The 20,668-nt window shown below is 40.3% G+C and overlaps 2 protein-coding genes across 8 annotated transcripts in view; one reads left to right on the top strand and one right to left on the bottom strand.

Moving 5' to 3' along the window:
- Positions 1-20,668, bottom strand: part of LOC128705187 (zinc finger MYM-type protein 1-like) — a 104,447-nt gene that overhangs the window by 41,372 nt on the left and 42,407 nt on the right. For 2 of the 6 annotated variants that reach the window (XR_011392411.1, XR_011392413.1), the window contains exons 3-4: positions 14,974-15,157; positions 7,543-7,822 (exon numbers count right to left, since the gene is read on the bottom strand). The gene's annotated coding sequence lies outside the window, so the exon portion shown is untranslated. Of the gene's footprint in view, positions 1-7,420; positions 7,823-14,973; positions 15,158-20,668 lie in introns of those variants that run through there. The other 4 variants (XR_011392415.1, XR_011392410.1, XR_011392414.1 and 1 more) reach the window with 3 other exon arrangements.
- Positions 1-20,668, top strand: part of LOC128690008 (uncharacterized) — a 748,983-nt gene that overhangs the window by 725,089 nt on the left and 3,226 nt on the right. Inside the window, exons 7-10 of one of the 2 annotated variants that reach the window (XM_053778498.2) lie at positions 5,467-5,655; positions 5,956-6,072; positions 7,661-7,811; positions 14,745-15,157. In XM_053778498.2, coding sequence (XP_053634473.2) covers positions 5,467-5,655; positions 5,956-6,072; positions 7,661-7,811; positions 14,745-15,157 — 870 coding nt within the window. Of the gene's footprint in view, positions 1-5,466; positions 5,656-5,955; positions 6,073-7,660; positions 7,812-14,744; positions 15,158-20,668 lie in introns of those variants that run through there. The other variant, XM_053778499.2, reaches the window with a different exon arrangement.

The raw sequence follows: 20,668 nt of genomic DNA, 5'->3' as shown, positions 1-20,668 counted from the left end.
GCAAAAGGGTGGAGGGAACTAGAGAAGTATGGGAGGGGACAGAAGAGGCAGAAACGTGGGAGGGGACAGGGGAGGAAGGCACAGTACGAGGAGGAGGATGAACCTCCACACCAGAGCCAGTGAAAGGGGAAGACTCAGGTACAGAGACCGGGAAGGTAAAATGTGGAGGTGGATGAAGAGAAGGAGGGGTTAAAGGAGATTTTTTGGGATTCTGAGCAGTAGAGGGACGATTGGGAGGTGTCGTACGAGCTCTTGTTGATACCGAGGTTTGTGAGGGAGGACACGAAGAAGTGAGGACAGCCTGAGGAGTTGAAGTAGGGACGTCTGAGCCCAGGACAGCAAAAGAATTAGATACAGGAGTGACTATGGGACTGGCAACCGCAGAGGAGGCTGCAGAAGATGTGACCCCAGAAGTGTGGGGACGCTTTGAAACACGAGAATAAGAAACACGGGGCAGTCTCCCTTGGAGGCGGAGATGAGAAACCACCATAGCATAAGGGAGACCTTCTGCCTCTTTGAGGCAACGAATTTCCCGCTCATTTAAGTAGACTTGGCAACGACGAGAGTACGAAGGGTGAGCCTCATGACAATTGAGGCAAGAGGGAGTTCGACTGCAAGACGTATTAGAATGGTCATTGGCACCACAGACTGGGCATTCGGCTATAGATCTGCAATATTTTGCTGGGTGGCCAAATCACCAGCAATTCCTACACTGTTGTGGTGTAGGGATCACCTTCTGAACTTGTAACCGATGTCCTGCTACACAAACAGAGGATGGGAGTTCACGGCTGTCAAAAGTTAAACGAACCACATTGCAAGGGTATCGTCTTCGCCCGCGGGCAGGAAGAACACAAGTGTCTACCTTGAGAATTGGGAGATCTTGGAGTTCCAGCTGTTCGAGAATGTCAGTGCCACATGTCTGGAAATTCTGTTGGACTATGGTATGGGGCAGAATAACAGTACAGTGGACCCCCGCATACCGATTTTAATCTGTGCAAGAGGGGTCATTGTTATGCGAAATAATCGGTATGCGAATGAATTTTCCCCATAAGAAATAATGGAAATCAAATTAATCCGTGCAAGACACCCAAAAGTATGAAAAAAAAAATTTTACCACATGAAATATACATTTTCCCACACACAAAGAGAAGGATACATGCACAATAGTAGAGTAGTACATGCACAGTATATATTGTGCATGTACTAGTCTACTAAATGAAGAATAAATGACACTTACCTTTATTGAAGATGCAGCAATGACTGATGAGACACTGTGTCCTGGGAGTGCCTTTTCCTCCTGAGTACTGTAGGTCCTGTTTGGCATTTTCTTCCAGAACAGGCCTTATCACACTGTGTATGCCACTACAATTCTTAAATCTCTCAAACCAACCTTTGCTGGCTTTAAATTCACCAATATGAGCACTAGTTCCAGGCATTTTTCCCTGTTCACCTGGGTGTTAGTCGACTTGTGTGGGTTGCATCCTGGGAGACAAGATTAAGGACCCCAATGGAAATAAGTTAGACAGTCTTCGATGACACTGACTTTTTTGGGTTATCCTGGGTGGCAAATCCTCTGGGGTTAATTGTTTCTTGGTATTCTCAATAAGCCACACCAACAACGGTGCTACAGCAGCAGCAGCAGCTGACGGTGGTACAGCAGCAACAGACGATGCTACAGCAGCAGCAGACGATGCTACAGCAGCAGCAGCAGCTGACGGTGGTACAGCAGCAACAGACGATGCTACAGCAGCAGCAGACGATGCTACAGCAGCAACAGACGATGTTACAGCAGCAGCTGACGGTGGTACAGCAGCAACAGACGATGCTACAGCAGCAACAGACGATGTTACAGCAGCAGCAGACGATGCTACAGCAGCAGCAGCAGCTGACAGTGCAGCAGCAGCAGCAGCTGTACCACCAATAGTAGCGATGGTTGATTGGGGTTTATTATACAACCTGGCCAGCTCGGAGACACGCACTCCACTTTCATACTTATCAATGATCTTTTTCTTCATCTCTGTTGTAATTCTCACCCTTATTGCTGTAGGGTTGGCACTAGAAGCTTTCTTGGGGCCCATGGTCACTTATTTTCCAGAAAAAGCACCGAAAACACTGTAATAATACGAAATATTCCGATTGTATGCTTGGATGTTACCGCGGAGGCTGGCTGGTAAACAATGCCACCGGCGGAACATGTGAGCGTGGCTCAGGCCGCACATTGGACGCGTCTCGGACGAAAATCGGTGAGCGGGTTTTTAAGCGGTATGTGAGGCAAAATTTTTGCGATTAAAGCAAGCGGTATGCGGATTAATCGCTATGTGATGCCATCGGTATGCGGGGTCCACTGTACCACTACAAGAATTGAGGGAATGATGTTTCTCGATAGTGATAGGAATAGTATCGATATGTGAAAGAAGAGAAAGATCATGAGCTTGAGTAGAATTCTGGACTGTGATGATGCGCGTACCACTCTTAACCCTTTAACTGTTTTGGTCATATATGTACGTCTTACGAGCCAGTGTTTCAGACGTATATATACTCAATAATTCTAGTGGCTTCAAATCAAGCGGAAGAAAGCTGGTAGGCCCACATGTGAGAGAATGGGTCTGTGTGGTCAGTGTGCACCACATAAAAAAAAATTCTGCAGCACACAGTGCATAATGAGGAAAAAAAAAACTCTGATCGGTTTTTTGGATTAAAACACCGACTTTGAGGTGTATTTTCGTATACTATTTATCGATGTATTTGCGTTTTCATGGTGTTAGGTGATAAAATGGAAAACATATTACAGAAATAGAGATGATTTTCATTACTTTGACAATGAAAACGACCTTGAAACTGAGCTCAAAGTAGCGGAAATGTTCGATTTTTACCAATGTTCAGGAGTAAACAAATCACACCACACGTCCAATACACGTCAACTGGGGAGTCTAATATTCTTTCACTAGTGCACCGATATTATTTATACCATTTTTACAATAATGCAGTAGTCTGCATAACAGTAAATTTTGTATTTTTTTGTATGAATAAAAAATCAAAATAGAAAGCAATAATAATATAAGAGGGGCCTTGAGATGTGACTAATAAACAGAGGATATGTTATTTTAGTGCCAAAAATGTCTACCGTGTTTATTCTGGACCCTATTTTGAAATTGGCATCTTTTTTAGTTTGCGTGAAATTGGCCAAATTGCCATTTTCTGACCACAATATTGGGTAGTCCAAATTGGTAAATGGGAGGTTTCTTGTACTCAGCTGATAGATAAAATAGAGTTCTAAAGAAATAGCTATGAGTTTGGTCAACTGGAACAATGGAATTGGCTGAAAATAGGGCTCAAAGTCGGCGAAATCGTCGATACACGGGAGCGTAATTCCATGAGTTTTTGACCAAATTTCAAACTTTTGGTGTCATTACCATCGGGAAAAGATTCTCTATCATTTCATAAGAAATTTTTTTTTTTTTTTTTCAAAAATTTAGCGACAAAGAATGACAGTTTCAGAAAGGGGCCTGAAACAGTCAAAGGGTTAAGAGCATGATGGGAAATATCTCTACCAACATGGCGTAGGAGCGCTTTGCCAATACTATGGTCGGAAAGATAGGCAGTAGAAGAAGTCGGTCTTAATGTAAAGAATTTAGTCCATTGTGTGGTCTGAAACTGAGTGTGGAGAGGGAGTGCATGACGTGTCGGTCTTTTCCGAGTAGAAAGGGAAGGTAACGAAGTAACATCATTAGGAGATTGTTGTTGACGTTTAGAAGTGGGACCAGAGTCGGTCCGACGTGGGATGGGCTGGCGATTTGAAAATCGTCGCACTGTAGAGGGAGAAGCCGGAAGCATAGTCAAAGGAGAGCGGAGGTCAGGCAAATCGAAGGAGTCAGTTGAAGCCCCGGTACCTGAAGCGGGTGAGAAAACAGCACCAGCAAGAGGTACAGGGGCCTTAGGAATGTCCGAAGAGTGGCCAAAAGACGAGGCGAGGTCAGAATGGGGTGCTGTAACAATAAGGGGCCCGGGGGTAGCGGGGTCATGGATCGGGTACTCCATGGTTAGGTTACTTCTTTCTTTTTGTTTTTAAGAAAAAAAAAGAAAGAAAAGAAAATAAAAAAAAGAAGAAAAGGGGGGACCTCAGCACCACAAGTAGCGCAGATGTAGCATGGAACCCGTGCCATACCCTACTCATCATGCCAGTAAACCAGCAATCCGGGATAGCAACCTCGCATCTGCCAAGCTACCTCGGTGGACAAAAGAGAGGGCAGCCGGATATCCACCACAAAGCATACCTCCTTCGGCCACCACCCCCGGAATCTGAAAGGTGGCTTCCAGAGATACACCCAAAGCCACCCTCCGGGATACCGGAGAGGGATCGGGGCATCCCCAGGCGATCCAGATTCCACGGCAAACTACGCCACTGCCAAGAACCTCGACGGAATGGGATGGACCCTGGTACCTTTTCCCCTACCCAGGAACTAGCATGCCTGTGGGAAAAATCCCAAAGGCCAAAAAAGGAAGGGGGTATATTAGGTTAGGATGTTAGGTTAAGATAAGAGTAAAGTAATGAGGGTATCAAACGATTTAGATAAAGAAAAATTGGATATCACATTGGAGAGAGGGAGTATGGAAGAAGTGAATGTTTTCATATACAGTGGACCCCCGGTTAACGATATTTTTTCACTCCAGAAGTATGTTCAGGTGCCAGTACTGACCGAATTTGTTCCCATAAGGAATATTGTGAAATAGATTAGTCCATTTCAGATCCCCAAACATGCACTTACATAAATACGCTTACATAATTGGTCGCATTCGGAGGTGATCGTTATGCGGGGGTCCACTGTATTTGGGAGTTGACTTATCAGTATATGGGTTTATGAAGGATGAGGTTAACCATAGAATTGATGAAGGAAAAAAGGTGAGCAGTGCGTGAGGTATCTGTGGAGACAAAAAAACATTATCAATGACCAGGCCGTATCCCACAGAGGCAGGGTCACCTGAAAAAGAAACACTTTTACCTTCATTTACACTATCGCTGTCTTGCCAGAGGTGCACAGATACAGCAATTTAGATGTCCCTCTAAACAGCAGCTATCCCAAATGCCTCCTTTAGAGTGTAGGCACTGTACTTCCCACCTCCAGCACTCGAGTCCAGCTAACCAATTTCCCTGAATCCCTTTATAAAATATTACCTTGCTCATGCTCGAACAGCTTGTCAAGTCCTATACCATTTGTCTCCACTCACTCCTTTCTAGTATACTCACATATGCCTGCTGTATGTCCAAGCCCCCCTTGTACACAAAACCTCCTTCACCCCCTTCCTCCATCCTTTCCCAGGACAACCCCTAACCCTCCGCTACAGATTTATACACTCTCCGAGTCATCCTGTTTTGCTTTTTTGTCTTATTATATAATACAGTTTTGTAATACCAGTAGTAGTGCACTATTGTTTTCTCTTGTAATGAGTTATTTCATCTGTTTTAAGGTTGTGGTGGTCTTTGTGCTATTGACTCTGAAGTGTGCCAGGCATTGGGCTCCCGAGCTTTTCAGTGTCACAGTGCATCTCTGTGCTTGCATGATGAATGGCGTTGTGCTGATGGCTTGTGCATACCACACATCAAACGCTGTGATGGTCACATGAACTGTTATGACCAGAGTGATGAACAACACTGTCGTGAGTAATCTTAATTGAAATTTTTGAATCATTATGTACATACGTATTGCAAATTATACATGGAAGCATTGTTTTTATTTCATATAGCGAACCTTTATAGGTAATCGTATTAATGTGAAGAAATTTATTACAACATTTAAATATGAGGAATAATTATATTAAGCTTTGTTCTTCATAGAATTTTTCTGTTATGAAATATACTTGTGTGCAAAATATTATCAATTTGCTCAATATGCATTGTTTTGTTAAAAGAAAATTTTGAAAGCATGATTTCACAAACTGTTTAATCTCCCTCATTAGGATGTGGGCCAGATAAATTCCAGTGTGGCAACAATACTTCCTGCCTTCCTGTAACCTCAAAGTGTGATGGCAACATGGACTGTTGGGATGGTTCTGATGAAGCCAATTGCACAACTTGTAAGTGTCATGTTGTAAAGAATTGGTTTTGTTTATTGTGTGTTCTTTGCACTGAGTTTCATAGCAAAGAGTCTCTGATCTACACAGCTGAATTTTTATGTTTTTAATTTAAAAGAAATCTATAATGTCTGTATGGGATACTTTATAATATTTGTTCAGTACTGTCCAGTTGTACCTCATTCATCTGCATTCGTCAGACCCAAGAGCTTTCATTTACATCAGATAGGCCATAGAATGGAAGGAGCAACAGTAGGATTGTGGAGCATGTAATGCATTGCAGCCAGATAAAAGGAGGTCTGACAATTAATTGTCAGTCAGTAGGAGCCAGTAGCATCTGCCAAACTAGAGTTTCTGGGTATGTAGGGTACAAATAAATGAGGTGCAACTTCATCAGTACATATTGTGTAGATCAATGCTTTTAGTGATAAAAAAAAAAACACTAAACCTCACAGTATTTCTGCTTTGTTTCACACCTCACTCTTAGTTTATTAAGTAACTCACTGTATGACTTGCACTGTAGATTTCAGAGAAAATATACAGTATATTGTAATGCAGTTTTCTAATACTGTTGATATTATATTTCTCAAATGAGCTTTTAACTCAAAATTGTAGGATCTGTATAATTAGTAAACTTGTGAAAAAAATCTGGTATAATTGTTCTTAATTATTGTTTATGAGTAGATATCCCAAGAGCAACACACTCAGCGCTGCCCAACTCAGACTCCGAGAACGAAGAGACTCGCCATTCCTTCAGCTTAAAACCTCTGATCAACCCTAGTGTTACCCCAACTTTGCCATTATAGATGGTAATACCCATCCCACCTATAACCTTTTCAAATGTCAGTAATTTAGTTGTATATTACTATGATTTGGGTTTGAACATACAAGTAAATAGGCACTCAATATGTAGCAAACTTGCATGGCTTTCTTCAGCATGTAAAATAATCTTAATGCATGTATGCTTTTGTGATGTCTGGATGACTCATTTTAACTTCAGAAAAGGGAGGTAAGGTCATACAATAAGCTTTCTTATAACACTCCCTTATATTATGTGATTTTTCTTGCAAATACAATTGAGAAAGTATGTACATAAAAAATTGAATAGCACATGCAAAAGCCTTCATATTATGTGCTATTCAATTTTGGATGCACTTTTCCAGTTGCATTTACAATAAATCATATTGTATAGATGAGCTTTATAAGAGAACTTACTCTACATAATGTCTTGTAGCAGGTCTAAGTTTGTTATTTTTAGCTCAGTTTTATTTTACAATAGTATGTGTTAATAAATGTTATATTGCATGAAAAATATTCAATTAATTGTTTTCTGTTACTAACATCTTCATGCTTTGAACCAACTGATAGGAGTTATTGCATTTTTAATCTTTTAGAGGAAGAAGATAGCCAGTTAAGAAAACTTTTATAATGAACACTAATTTTTTTTTTTTACTGCAGCTGGCTTCTGCTTACCTTTGTCCTTTCTTTTTTTTCTTTGTACTTCAATCACCTCCCCTTTCCCACTCCTCAACCATCCTTTCAGCAGAGGATCTCAGTTCTCAGTGTCTGACAGTGGCTGTGTGTGTTTCAGTGTGCCCCAACCCTGACACTCAGTTTACTTGCCGCAGCAGTCAGTGTATCCCCCAGCACCAATTCTGCGACGGGTTGGCGGACTGCGGGGATGGGTCAGATGAACCCTTCGGTTGTTTTGGAGGGTGCCAACCCAACGAGCATCAATGCCGGTAGGTACCTGCTGAATATAGAGTGAACTTGTAACATTGAAAATGAACTTAGCACTTGGGTTTTAAAAATACATAGTGTACATGTGTTTTCTCTTTTGGATCACCCTGCTTTGGTGAGAGACAACCATTGAGATACCAGACCAGTTTTCCTTGCAGATACCACACTTCTCTGAAGCACATTTCTAAAAGCAGGCTATCAAAGGCAAAAACCAAAGTCATTCCCATTCCTCACTCCCATATCCACACCTGCAATTGCTTGTTTACTGCGTCTCAGTTCAAGCCTCCCTTACTTCCTATGTCACCCTGTTCCCTCAATAATATATATACTGTATATTCTCACCACATTGTGTTACTCTCACTATACATGAACATACCTGATTACTACTCACAACAAAGAAGAACCTTCATAGAAGATATGCCATAAGCAGCAGACAATGCTAGATAAAAGCTCTGTTTCAAATTATAGGGATTCAGTTATGGTAATATATGCTGAACACTGAGAAAATTGGGCCAGCTGATTTCCATGACTTGGCATTAGAGGAACTTCTAAGACAGCATTTCAAAGAATCCATGAGGATGAGGGTAATAACCGCTTCTAATATGAATCTCAGTTTTCATTGACAATGGATCAAATATTGAAGCCATATCACTCTCACTATGAATAGATGTTTAAAACCAGTTCCAAATGCTTTAGAAATATGATGGCAACACAACTGCATGTTCTAAGTTTAATAATAATAATTGCCAATGACTGAGATGTTCACAACAGAATCAGAGTGTCATGCTTACCAGTATATTATGTTCAACATATCAATGTAGCTCAGTAACATGGGCAAAATTTTTGCTGAAAACTCGTAACATTATTAAAGACAGGTATCTGCACATTGTAGTTGCAATTTTGATAATTCCACATTTATCAAATTGCTTACCCACATTGTCAACAGCTGTTCCATACACAAGAAAATCTTTGCGAAACAAATCCAGCACTATGCGTGAGCCCAATCATGACATTAAGCCAAAGAATCTGGATGAATTATCCATTTGTAAAGACGCACTTCACAGTATTCCCATGACTATTACATTTTCTGCGATGCCAATCAAGGAGACTTGATAAATGCCTTGTGTAGCAAAACAAGTCGGTGACTGTTGTAAAAAATTTTTTTTTTTTTCAACAATTCGGCTGTCTCCCACCGAGGCAGGGTGACCCAAAAAAGAAAGAAAATCCCCAAAAAGAAAATGCTTTCATCATCATTCAACACTTTCACCACACACATAATCACTGTTTTTGCAGAGGTGCTCAGAATACAACAGTTTAGAAGCATATACGTATAAAGATACACAACATATCCCTCCAAACTGCCAATATCCCAAACTCCTCCTTTAAAGTGCAGGCACTGTACTTCCCATTTCCAGGACTCAAGTCTGACTATATGAAAATAACTGGTTTCCCTGAATCCCTTCACTAAATATTACCCTGCTCACACTCCAACAGATCGTCAGGTCCCAAGTACCATTAGTCTCCATTCACTCCTATCTAACACGCTCACGCATGCTTGCTGGAAGTCCAAGCCCCTTGCCCACAAAACCTCCTTTACCCCCTCTCTCCAACCCTTTCGAGGATGACCCCTACCTCGCCTTCCTCCCCCTATAGATTTATATGCTTTCCATGTCATTCTACTTTGATCCATTCTCTCTAAATGACCAAACCACCTCAACAACCCCTCTGACTAATAAACTCCACACCTTTTCCTAATTTCCACACTCCGAATTTTCTGCATAATATTTACACCACACATTGCCCTTAGACAGGACATCTCCACTGCCTCCAACCGTCTCCTCGCTGCTGCATTTACCACCCAAGCTTCACACCCATATAAGAGTGTTGGTACTACTATACTTTCATACATTCCCTTTGACTCCACATATACCTCAATGCACCACTCACCTTTTTTCCCTCATCAATTCTATGATTAACCTCATCCTTCATAAATCCATCCGCTGACACGTCAACTCCCAAGTATCTGAAAACATTCACTTCTTCCATACTCCTCCTCCCCAATTTGATATCCAATTTTTCTTTATCTAAATCATTTGATACCCTCATCACCTTACTCTTTTCTATGTTCACTTTCAACTTTCTACCTTTACACACACTCCCAAACTCATCCACTAACCTTTGCAATTTTTCTTTAGAATCTCCCATAAGCACAGTATCATCAGCAAAAAGTAACTGTGTTAATTCCCATTTTGAATTTGATTCCCCATAATTTAATCCCACCCCTCTCCTGAACACCCTAGCATTTACTTCTTTTACAACCCCATCTATAAATATATTAAACAACCATGGTGACATTACACATCCCTGTCTAAGACCTACTTTTATCGGGAAGTAGTCTCCCTCTCTTCTACACACCCTAACCTGAGCCTCTATCCTCATAAAAACTCTTTACAGCATTTAGTAACTTACCACCTATTCCATATACTTGCAACATCTGCCACATTGCTCCCCTATCCACTCTATCATATGGCTTTTCTAAATCCATAAATGCAATAAAAACTTCCCTACCTTTATCTAAATACTGTTCACATACATGCTTCAATGTAAACACTTCATCTACACATCCCCTACCCACTCTGAAACCTCCTTGCTCATCTGCAATCCTACATTCTGTCTTACCTCTAATTCTTTCAATTATAACCCTACCGTACGCTTTTCCTGGTATACTCAATAAACTTATTCCTCTATAATTTTTACAATCTCTTTTGTCCCCTTTCCCTTTATATAAAGGGACTATACATGCTCTCCACCAATCCCTAGGTACCTTCCCCTCTTTCATACATTTATTAAACAAAAGTACCAACCACTCCAACACTATATCCCCCCCTGCTTTTAACATTTCTGTCATGATCCCATCAGTTCCAGCTGCTTTACCCCCTTTCATTCTACGTAATGCCTCGCGTACCTCCCCCACACTTACATTCTGCTCTTCTTCACTCCTAAAAGATGGTATACCTCCCTGACCAGTGAATGGAATTACCGCCTCCCTTTCTTCCTCAACATTTAAAAGTTCCTCAAAATATTCTCGCCATCTACCTAATACCTCCCTCTCCCCATCTACTAACTCCCCTACTCTGTTTTTAACTGACAAATCCATACTTTCCCTAGGCTTTCTTAACTTGTTTAACTCCAAAATTTTTTCTTATTTTCATTAAAATTTCTTGACAGTGCCTCTCCCACTCTATCATCTGCTCTCCTTTTGCACTCTCTCACCACTCTCTTCACCTTTCTTTTACTCTCCATATACTCTGCTTTTCTTATAATACTTCTGCTTTGTAAAAACCTCTCATAAGCTAACTTTTTCTCTTTTATCACACCCTTTACTTCATCATTCCACCAATCACTCCTCTTTCCACCTGCCCCCACCCTCCTATAACCACAAACTTCTGCCCCACATTCTAATACTGCATTTTTAAAACTATTCCAACCCTCTTCAACCCCCCCCCCCCCCCCCCACTACTCATATTTGCACTAGCCCACCTTTCTGCCAACAGTCGCTTATATCTCCCCCGAACTTCCTCCTCCCTTAGTTTATACACTTTCACCTCCCTCTTACTTCTTGTTGCCACCCTAGTTAAAAAAAAAGGAAAAAAGGTTTTATTGTACACCTTACATGCAACCCATCCTCAATTTACATTTAATTTTCTTACATTATTCCCAGCGTCAGTTTCTAAACATTCTCTGTGATTATGTTAAGTTGCCTAAGCCTATGAAAATCTAGGGGCCACTTCAGAATTCCTATACTGGGGGAGCTTAGGGGTGGCTTTCTGAGTGGAAGTAGGGGGTGGGAAGTTCTGAAGCACTGTTATCATCATTACTACAATTTTTTTTTTTTTTGAGGGGTGAGCCACTGTGTAAATAGTGTGTGGGGAATCTCAGGCAGGATTCATTTCTGCACATATATCAAGCTTGGTATGGTTATGGATTCTAATATTGACATATTTCAGAGGGATCACAAAACAAGAATTACAGTGGCTGCTCATTTAACCATAGTGAATATGACCAGCAAAAGGGAACAATAGGGATCTTCCTACTAGCCTGCTATCTACCTGTTGGTGATAATAGGTAGATAGCCTGGTCATGGAATTTTGAGTTACTACATAAATTTGCATGATCCTTAAAAACTGAAAAAAAAAAAAAAAAATCTGTTTAGAGCTGGTTCTTATCATTCCCCCGGCTTTGATTATAATAATAATTATCATTCCTCCCTCCCCTCTAAAAAATAGATAACTTCTACATTTCTTGACTCAAATGTAAAAACCAGCACATATATATGAAAGATTTCAGTGCTCAAAGTGAAGGCACTCAGTGAAAAACAGAAAAATGCTCAGCAAAATTGTGCTGTAATTGTTTACTTATCTCATCTGAGCAAGATGTGATACAATAATTCCTAAGTGGCAAAATTCATTATTTGGGTTTAAGGAATGAAATAAAAAAACTAAATTTCTATGGATTGAATATAAAAAAATTGACTAGTAAATTTAATATATGTAACGTAAAAGGACACAAGTGCAACTAATGTGACATTTCATTGTGGCAACGTTTTGCTCTCGAGGAGCTTTGTCAAGCCATTACAAACAATACATGCACACAGAAGGTATATATAGGCTTAGAGTGAGGTGTAATACTAGTGGTAATAGAACAATTAACTTTCATATGAGTAAAATGATAAAAAGCTATTACTTGGGTAGCATAAAAATAGGTTAGACAAATATTTCTGTTGGAGGTTGGATTAGAGAAGGCCTGTTTCAGTGTTCATCCTCTGTAATGTGCTTGTGTAGTATTAGCAGGAGAGACTGTGATGGCAGGGTTTACTGTTTTCAGGAGGATTCTTGCTAAGACTTCAGAGATGTTGAAGCTGCCTTTGTTTTGTTTAATTGTATTAGAAACAGTGGTTAGTGCTAACTCAAGGCACTTGTGTCTGTGGAAATTAGTTTCTTTGATCACTAATCGGGTGTCCTTGAAATTCCATCGGTTTTATATTTTTATTTTTTATCACACTGGCCGATTCCCACCAAGGCAGGGTGGCCCGAAAAAGAAAAACTTTCACCATCATTCACTCCATCACTGTCTTGCCAGAAGGGTGCTTTACACTACAGTTTTTAAACTGCAACAGTAACACCCCTCCTTCAGAGTGCAAGCACTGTACTTCCCATCTCCAGGACTCAAGTCCGGCCTGCCGGTTTCCCTGAACCCCTTCATAAATGTTACTTTGCTCACACTCCAACAGCACGTCAAGTATTAAAAACCATTTGTCTCCATTCACTCCTATCAAACACGCTCACGCATGCCTGCTGGAAGTCCAAGCCCCTCGCACACAAAACCTCCTTTACCCCCTCCCTCCAACCTTTCCTAGGCCGACCCCTACCCCGCCTTCCTTCCACTACAGACTGATACACTCTTGAAGTCACTCTGTTTCGCTCCATTCTCTCTACATGTCCGAACCACCTCAACAACTCTTCCTCAGCCCTCTGGGCAACAGTTTTGGTAATCCCGCACCTCCTCCTAACTTCCAAACTACGAATTCTCTGCATTATATTCACACCATACATTGCCCTCAGACATGACATCTCCACTGCCTCCAGCCTTCTCCTCGCTGCAACATTCATCACCCATGCTTCACACCCATATAAGAGCATTGGTAAAACTATACTCTCATACATTCCCCTCTTTGCCTCCAAGGACAAAGTTCTTTGTCTCCACAGACTCCTAAGTGCACCACTCACCCTTTTCCCCTCATCAATTATCTCATGGAATTCACTCTTAAGCCTATATATACCCTCTGTGTTCACGTATTGTTTGTAACGGCTTGACAAAGCTCCTGGAGAGCAAAACATTGCCACAATAAAATGTCACATTACTTGCACTTGTGTCCTTTTACTTTACCTAGTAAATTTAAAATGGTTGCAGCATTGGAAACAAAAATAATACATTATTCAGGTACATAAGGTACTACTTATATGTACTGTACAGTGTTTTATTCTACTGAGTCCATGTTTACTTTAAAATATGCTGTAATAAGTGCTGTATTTAAGTGCTTCTAGCACTTCAATAAAGGATCTAACAGGACAAAATCAAAGCACCACGAACCAGTCAACACAGGGGTTTACACTATACCCTGTGGAGGCTGTGACAAGATTTATGTAGGTGAAACAGCAAGAAACCTCGACACCTGCCTCAATGAACACATTTACGCATGTAGGAACGATAACTTGAACAACGCCTGTGTACAACACCGAAATTCCAATCATCTCACGAAATTCAGGGACGCCCAATTAGTGATCAAAGAAACTAATTTCTGCAGACGCAAGTGCCTCGAATCAGCACTGATCACTGTTTCGAATACAATTAAACAAAATAACGGCAGCTTCACCATCTCTGAAGTCTTAGCAAGAATCCTCCTGAAAACAGTAAACCCTGAAATCACATAGTCTCTCCTGTTATACTACACAAAGCACATTACAGAGAGTGAACACTGAAACAGGCCTTCTCTATCCAGTCTATATTTGTCCAACCTATTTTTATGTTACCCAAGTAATAGCTTTTATATCCTTTTATTCATGTACAAATTAATTGCTCTACCATATTGTATTACTACTACTACTACAACTTTTGTCACTACTACTACTACCACTAGTATTGCACCTCACTCTGAGCCTTTATATACCCTCTGTGTCCATATACTGTTTGTATCGGCTTGACAAAGTTCCTGGAGAGCGAAACGTTGCCACAATAAAATGTCACATTAGTTGCACTTGTGTCCTTTTACTTTACATAATGATTACACCTCTAAATTGAAATTTGCTGTATGAATAAGGATAAATTTTATGACAAAGTTATTACTATCTAATTTCTAGTTAATGCTTTCATTACAGGAATAGGAGATGCATCCCAGCTTCCAGCATCTGTGATGGTAGGGACACGTGTGGCGACGGCAGTGATGAACAGAACTGCAATAGGACTCTCATCACTGTCACACCGGGAACGAGAGCTCCTATCTTGAACCTATCCAGTACTAGTAGTTGGTTGGAAACCACTCTTCTAAATGTTTCAAATGCACAAAATCCTCAGACATCACCGAGAAATTATATTTCACTCTCTCACCTTGGAGACACTCATGCCTCAAATATGGAAAGTACACCTTCAGTAAATGCTTTTCCTTCTTCTACCAGTACTGAAGGCCATGTTGGTGGATCTTCTGCTTTATACGTAGTGACACCAGTGGAAGACTTTAATTCGTCTACATCCATCAGAATGCCTCAAACTTCTACAAGCTCCATTGGTAATACTGAAAATAGTGTAGAAAATGGGAATTCTGAAGATGTATATAATACAGATGATGCTCTAACAGAGTCTGATAGTCATGGGAAAGTTTCTCCGGTCATAGATAGAGGTTGGAGACGAACTTCCCAAGTTATGCCTAGTATAGAAGAGTTTGGAGACTTTTTTATTTCAAGGTTACAGAAAGATCATGAGCCAATCTCCTCCAAACAAAATTCCATGATTGGCAGAACTAGTTACTCAGTGCTCCATGAAGCAAGTGATAGGTATAGTGTTTTAAACAGTGCAGTCAGCAATATGGATAAGCAGGGTAATAAAAGAACCTCACCTGGATTCAAAATAAACACTCCCAGAGAAGAAAAACACTAATGGCTTATCGTGACTCGGAATAATGCTCGATAAGAAGTGCTGCATGTGTGTTTGTGTATGTAATCATAATGTGGTTGCAGGGGTTGGGTCCTGGCCCCTGTGTGTGTATGTATGTATGTGTGTTTGTGAGAATGAACAACCATTTTGTAATGGACAATTTTTTAAAAGTGAAAATGTATGAATATGGAAAGTCAGAGTCAACTGCTATTTTAGTATATCAGTGTTATGAAATGAAAAATATATTACATCACAATGTTGATATATTGATGTTGTGAGAGGAGAGTCCTTTTTGTATATCTAGTTGAGAAATACCAAAGATTGTATGTATATTTTGTCCTTGGTAGGACCTCATGATGTTATCTAGTCTGTATGAAAATGTACTTATTATGTATTAGTTTATTAGCCTCGGGTACTGTCACTGCAGTGCAGGCGAGATTTGAAAGAACTTATCAGCCTCAACTATCATGCAGTGGCCATGCCATGGAGACTATGGTTGGAATTTCTCAGCTTATTTTCGACATTTGTTAGGGAATGTATTCACTGAATTGCAGAAAGTGCTACTGAATATACAGAGTTCACCCAAAGTGGACTGTACTCTTCCCTACCAGTCTGTACTCTGTGAATATGCTTGTTGTATTTTGCTCCCCTTTACTAACCCACAAAGTGCAGGATTATAGACCTTTGCTCTTTGGTTATCCTATTCCTGGTTATTTAGCTTAATTCATTAAAATCTGGTTACTAAAATGTGGACATAAAAAAAAATACTTTGTCAGACAGGGATCTTGGGCTCTATTCCATATAAAATATTTTGATTTTTTTAAGCAAAAAACTACAAAGAAAAATCCATTCATATTATATTGCTAGCTCATGATCTAAGTAGTAAGTGCATAATAAATTTTTATGTGCTACATTGCATAACTTTGGTTAATACCATAGTTCAAAGATAAATATTTAAGCTCAAGAGAACTAGCTCTCAAGATTGATGTCCTGGTATCCGGATTAATAATGACTTAACCCTAGAGCCATCTGCCCAGGTTTAATGGGAGGAATGGTTCAGGACATTGTGCCTTCCTAGTACAGATGATGTACTGTAAAACTTCAGTTCCATAATTTGCAAAAGGTTATATGAGAAGTGAGAGTTTTCCAAGATTTTGCTTGGGTGTGTACCTAAAATTGCAAATTGGGGTGTAAACTATCCTATGAGTTTTAAAAGTTTTTTTTTTTTTTTATAGCTGCAATCTTCAGCAATTGGCTGCCTGGACTTGGGGGTTAATTAAAGTACTTTTATGAAACTTAGAAGTCCAGTGTAGTTCTGTTGATTTTGTTGTACTTGTGCATGAGGCAGGAAACTTATTACATTCCACCTAACTTTGACAATTAAATCTGACTTACAGTACTGCTGTATCTTTAAGGTGTCTTAAGAATATTTTTTCATTGCCAATGAACAATCCAAAAATTAATGTTGCCATTATGAAGCCAACTTCCATAAATTTGCCAGATTTTGTAGGTTTTGTTGCAGGGGCTCTGTCTGTTGCACAGCTCAGTCTTACTACTAGTCTCATGGTTTAAGGTTGTACAGTGAAACTATTTTTTTCCTATGAATTTTGACCTGTCTCCATACTTAGTAGAACCTCAGTGATTTGCCATTTATCCAGGGGAAAACATTTACAGTATATACGTAAACTATTAAAGTAAGAACACTTAAATGCCCTCTTATTTTTCTCTCTAGGCTGGAATATTGCTGTACACCAACCATCCCTTTTAAGGCAGACAAAATTGTATATCTGGAGAATGTACAGAGAACCTTCACTGCCCGTATAAATTTGATTAAGCACCTAAATTACTTGGAATGCTTGAAATTCCTTGAACTTTATTTCTTGGAATGTAGGCAAGAAAGATGCATCGTAATTTAAATCTGGAAATTTTTGAAAGGGTTAATCCTGAATCTGCACACAAGAGTCACTCCTACAGAAATAAAAAGTCTTGGCAAGTAGTGCAAAATACAGTGGACCCTCGGTTATCTGCCATAATCCATTCCAGAAGGCCGGCCTAAAACTGAAATGGCCAATAACCGAAATAATTATTCCCATAAGAATTAATGTAAATATGTACAATTAATCCATTCCAGTTGCCCAAAAATATTCACAAAAAATACATTTTTTAGAGAGTAATTATAGTTTTACATACACAAAACAATGAGAACTAAATAAAATACATGAACAATTAAATCAGTATTACATACCTTTATTGAAGACTGTTGTAGGCTTATGGAAGATAAGGAGGAGGAGAGAGGGAGGAGAGTTTATTGTTTGGAAGGGAAATCCCCCTCCATGACTTCAGGTATCAAAGCACTATCTGGGGTTACTTCCCTTCTTTGTTTTTTAATGCCACTAAGACCAGCTTGAAAGTCACTGGACCCTTGTCGCACAAAATATCTGTCCAGAGAGTTCTGTTTCTGGCGTCTTTTAAGATTTTCCTGAAGTGGGACAAGGTTCTGTCACTGAACCTGTTGCAGTTGTAGCTTGTTTCAGCTTGGTCAGGGTGATTATTCTCATCAAAAGCTTGCACCCTAGTCTACATTGCACATATCTCCTTAATCTCTGAAGAAGGCACCTCCTTCACTCTCTCTTCCTCCTCCTCTGAAGCAAGTTCCTAAGCTGTGGTCTGTTGCTGTTCCAGATGAAGCTCTTGCAGCTCTTCATTGGTTAGCTCTTCCCTGTGGTCCTCCACCAACTCTTCCACATCCTCACCACTAACCTCCATATCCATGGACTTGCCCAGAGATACAATGGATTCCACAACAGGTGTAGGGTCAACCCCAAACCCTTCAGAATCCCTCTCGGACACATTTTGGCCCAATTTTCTCCAAGCAGAGTTCAAAGTCCTGGAAGTCACTCCCTCTCAACCCTTACCTGTAAGGCTTATGCAATGGATGATATTGAAGTGATTCCTCCAGAACTCTCTTAGGGCCAAATCTGTGTCCAAGGTCACTTCAAAGCACCTTTGAAACACTGCTTTGGTGTACAGTTTTTTGAAGTTAGAAATGACCTGCTGGTCCATGGGCTGCATGAGAGGAGTGGTGCTAAGAGGCAAGAACTTCACTGTGATGAAATGGAATTCCACAGACAATTGGTCTACCAAGTTTGGAGGATGAGCAGGAGCATTGTCCAGTACCAGGAGGCACTTGAGTGGCAATTTATGTTCCAGGAGGTATTTTTTCACACTTGGGCCAAACACATCATTCACCCACTCTTTGGAAATTTGCATTGTGACCCATGCTTTATTGTTAGCCCTCCACATCACATAATTTATTTTTGAAAACATTGTGTTTCTTGAACACTGGGATTTTCAGTGTGATACACCAGTAAAGGCTTCACTTTGAAATCCCTAGTAGTGTTAGCACAGAACAAAAGGGTAAGCTTGCCTTTCATAGGCTTGTGTCCAGGCAGGGCCTTTTCCTCCTGCATAATGTAGGTCCTCTTTGGCATTTTCTTCCAAAACAGACCTGTTTCATCACAACTGAACACTCGTTGGGGGAGGAATTCTTTAGCCTCTACGTACCCCTTGAAACCTTGCACAAATTTTTCAGCCACACATTTATCAGAACTTGCAGCTCTCCATGCCTTACCACACTGTGTATGCCACTACGCTTCTTAAATCTCTCAAACCAGCCTTTGCTAGCCCTAAATTCACTAACAGCAGCACTTGTTCCTGGCATTTTATTTACAAGATCTGCATACAACTGCTTTGCCTTCTCACAAATCACTGACACCACAACACTATCTCCACTAATTGCTTTTCCCTGATCCACAACAACAATAACTTTTCCATATCTTCCATTATTGTTGACCTTTGTTTCATTATCACATTTACTCCTTTTGCAAAACCAGCTTCCTTGATTTGTTCTTTCTTTGCCAGGATGGAAGTGATGGTAGATTTGTTTTTCCCGTACATCCTGGCAAGTTCCAACACTCACATACCACATTTTTCAGTCACTTCTCTCTTAAATTCCATCATGTTTCTCACTTTCTTTACCACAGGAACTTTACTAGGAACTTTCTTTGGGCCATGCTTACTTATTTCGCAGTTGCACTTAATAACAAAGAAAAACACTGATTTATAGCGAAACGTTTGGATGAGTGAGCAGAAGCTTCTTCGCTCGGTCAGTGACACAGCTACAATGACTCAGGAACGTGCGAGCGTCGCTGGCCGATAAGCGAAATAATGGCCGATAACCAGAAGCCGAAAAACTGGCTGATAAATGAGTTGGCTGGTAAGCGGAATGGCCGATAACCAAGGGTTCACTGTACCCCCTTTGAAAACTTGTGCCATGAGTACACAAAGAGAACACAGTCAGCATAAAGAGACCAAGACTATTCAGCACTCTCCCTTCATGCATAAATCTAATACTTGACAGACTCCTGGTTGTCTTCTAGAAGGAATTTGATTAGTTATTCAAGTCTTCCCAGGTAACATGGGTTTAGAGCAGATCGCTCTTTTCTTTTGCAACTACTGGACCACTATGACATGGTCATGGATGCACTGGAAGACAAACAGAATGCAGATGTAGTATACACAGACTTTGTGAAAACCTTCAGGAAGTGCAATCATGGTGTAATAGCACACAAAATGCATGCTTAAGGAATAATTGGAGGAGTGAGCAGATGAATCTTCAACCCCACTTTCAAGGATCACAACAGTATCACTATCACATGTGTGAGGAAAATGATAGGATGGATAATGAGAACTTTCAAAACAAGGAATGTCATGCCAATGTCATTTTGTTCTCTCAAGGCAGATAAAGTTGCAAATCTAAAAGTACAGAGAACCTTCAGTGCATGTGTTAGTTTAGTCAATTATTATTATAATCAAAACTAAGTGCTAAACCACTAGGGTAATACAGCACTGTTTAATCCAATAAAATACCTAAATTACTGGGAACATTTGAGGTCCCATGAACTGTACTCCATAGAATGCAGGTGAGAAAGATACATCACGATCTACACCTGAGGGACTGGTCCTAAATCTGCACTCACAAATCACTCCCTATGAAAGCAGAAAACTGGGCAGACAGTGCAGCATACCCCCAGTGAAAAGCAAAGGTGCCCCTGAGTACACAAAGAGAAAACACAATAGGTACCCAGGGCCC

Source organism: Cherax quadricarinatus, chromosome 25 (assembly GCF_038502225.1).
Source record: "Cherax quadricarinatus isolate ZL_2023a chromosome 25, ASM3850222v1, whole genome shotgun sequence".
NCBI lineage: Eukaryota > Metazoa > Arthropoda > Malacostraca > Decapoda > Parastacidae > Cherax > Cherax quadricarinatus.
The sequence above is the reverse complement of the archived record's forward strand: the minus strand, read 5'-3'. Positions and strand labels throughout refer to the sequence as shown.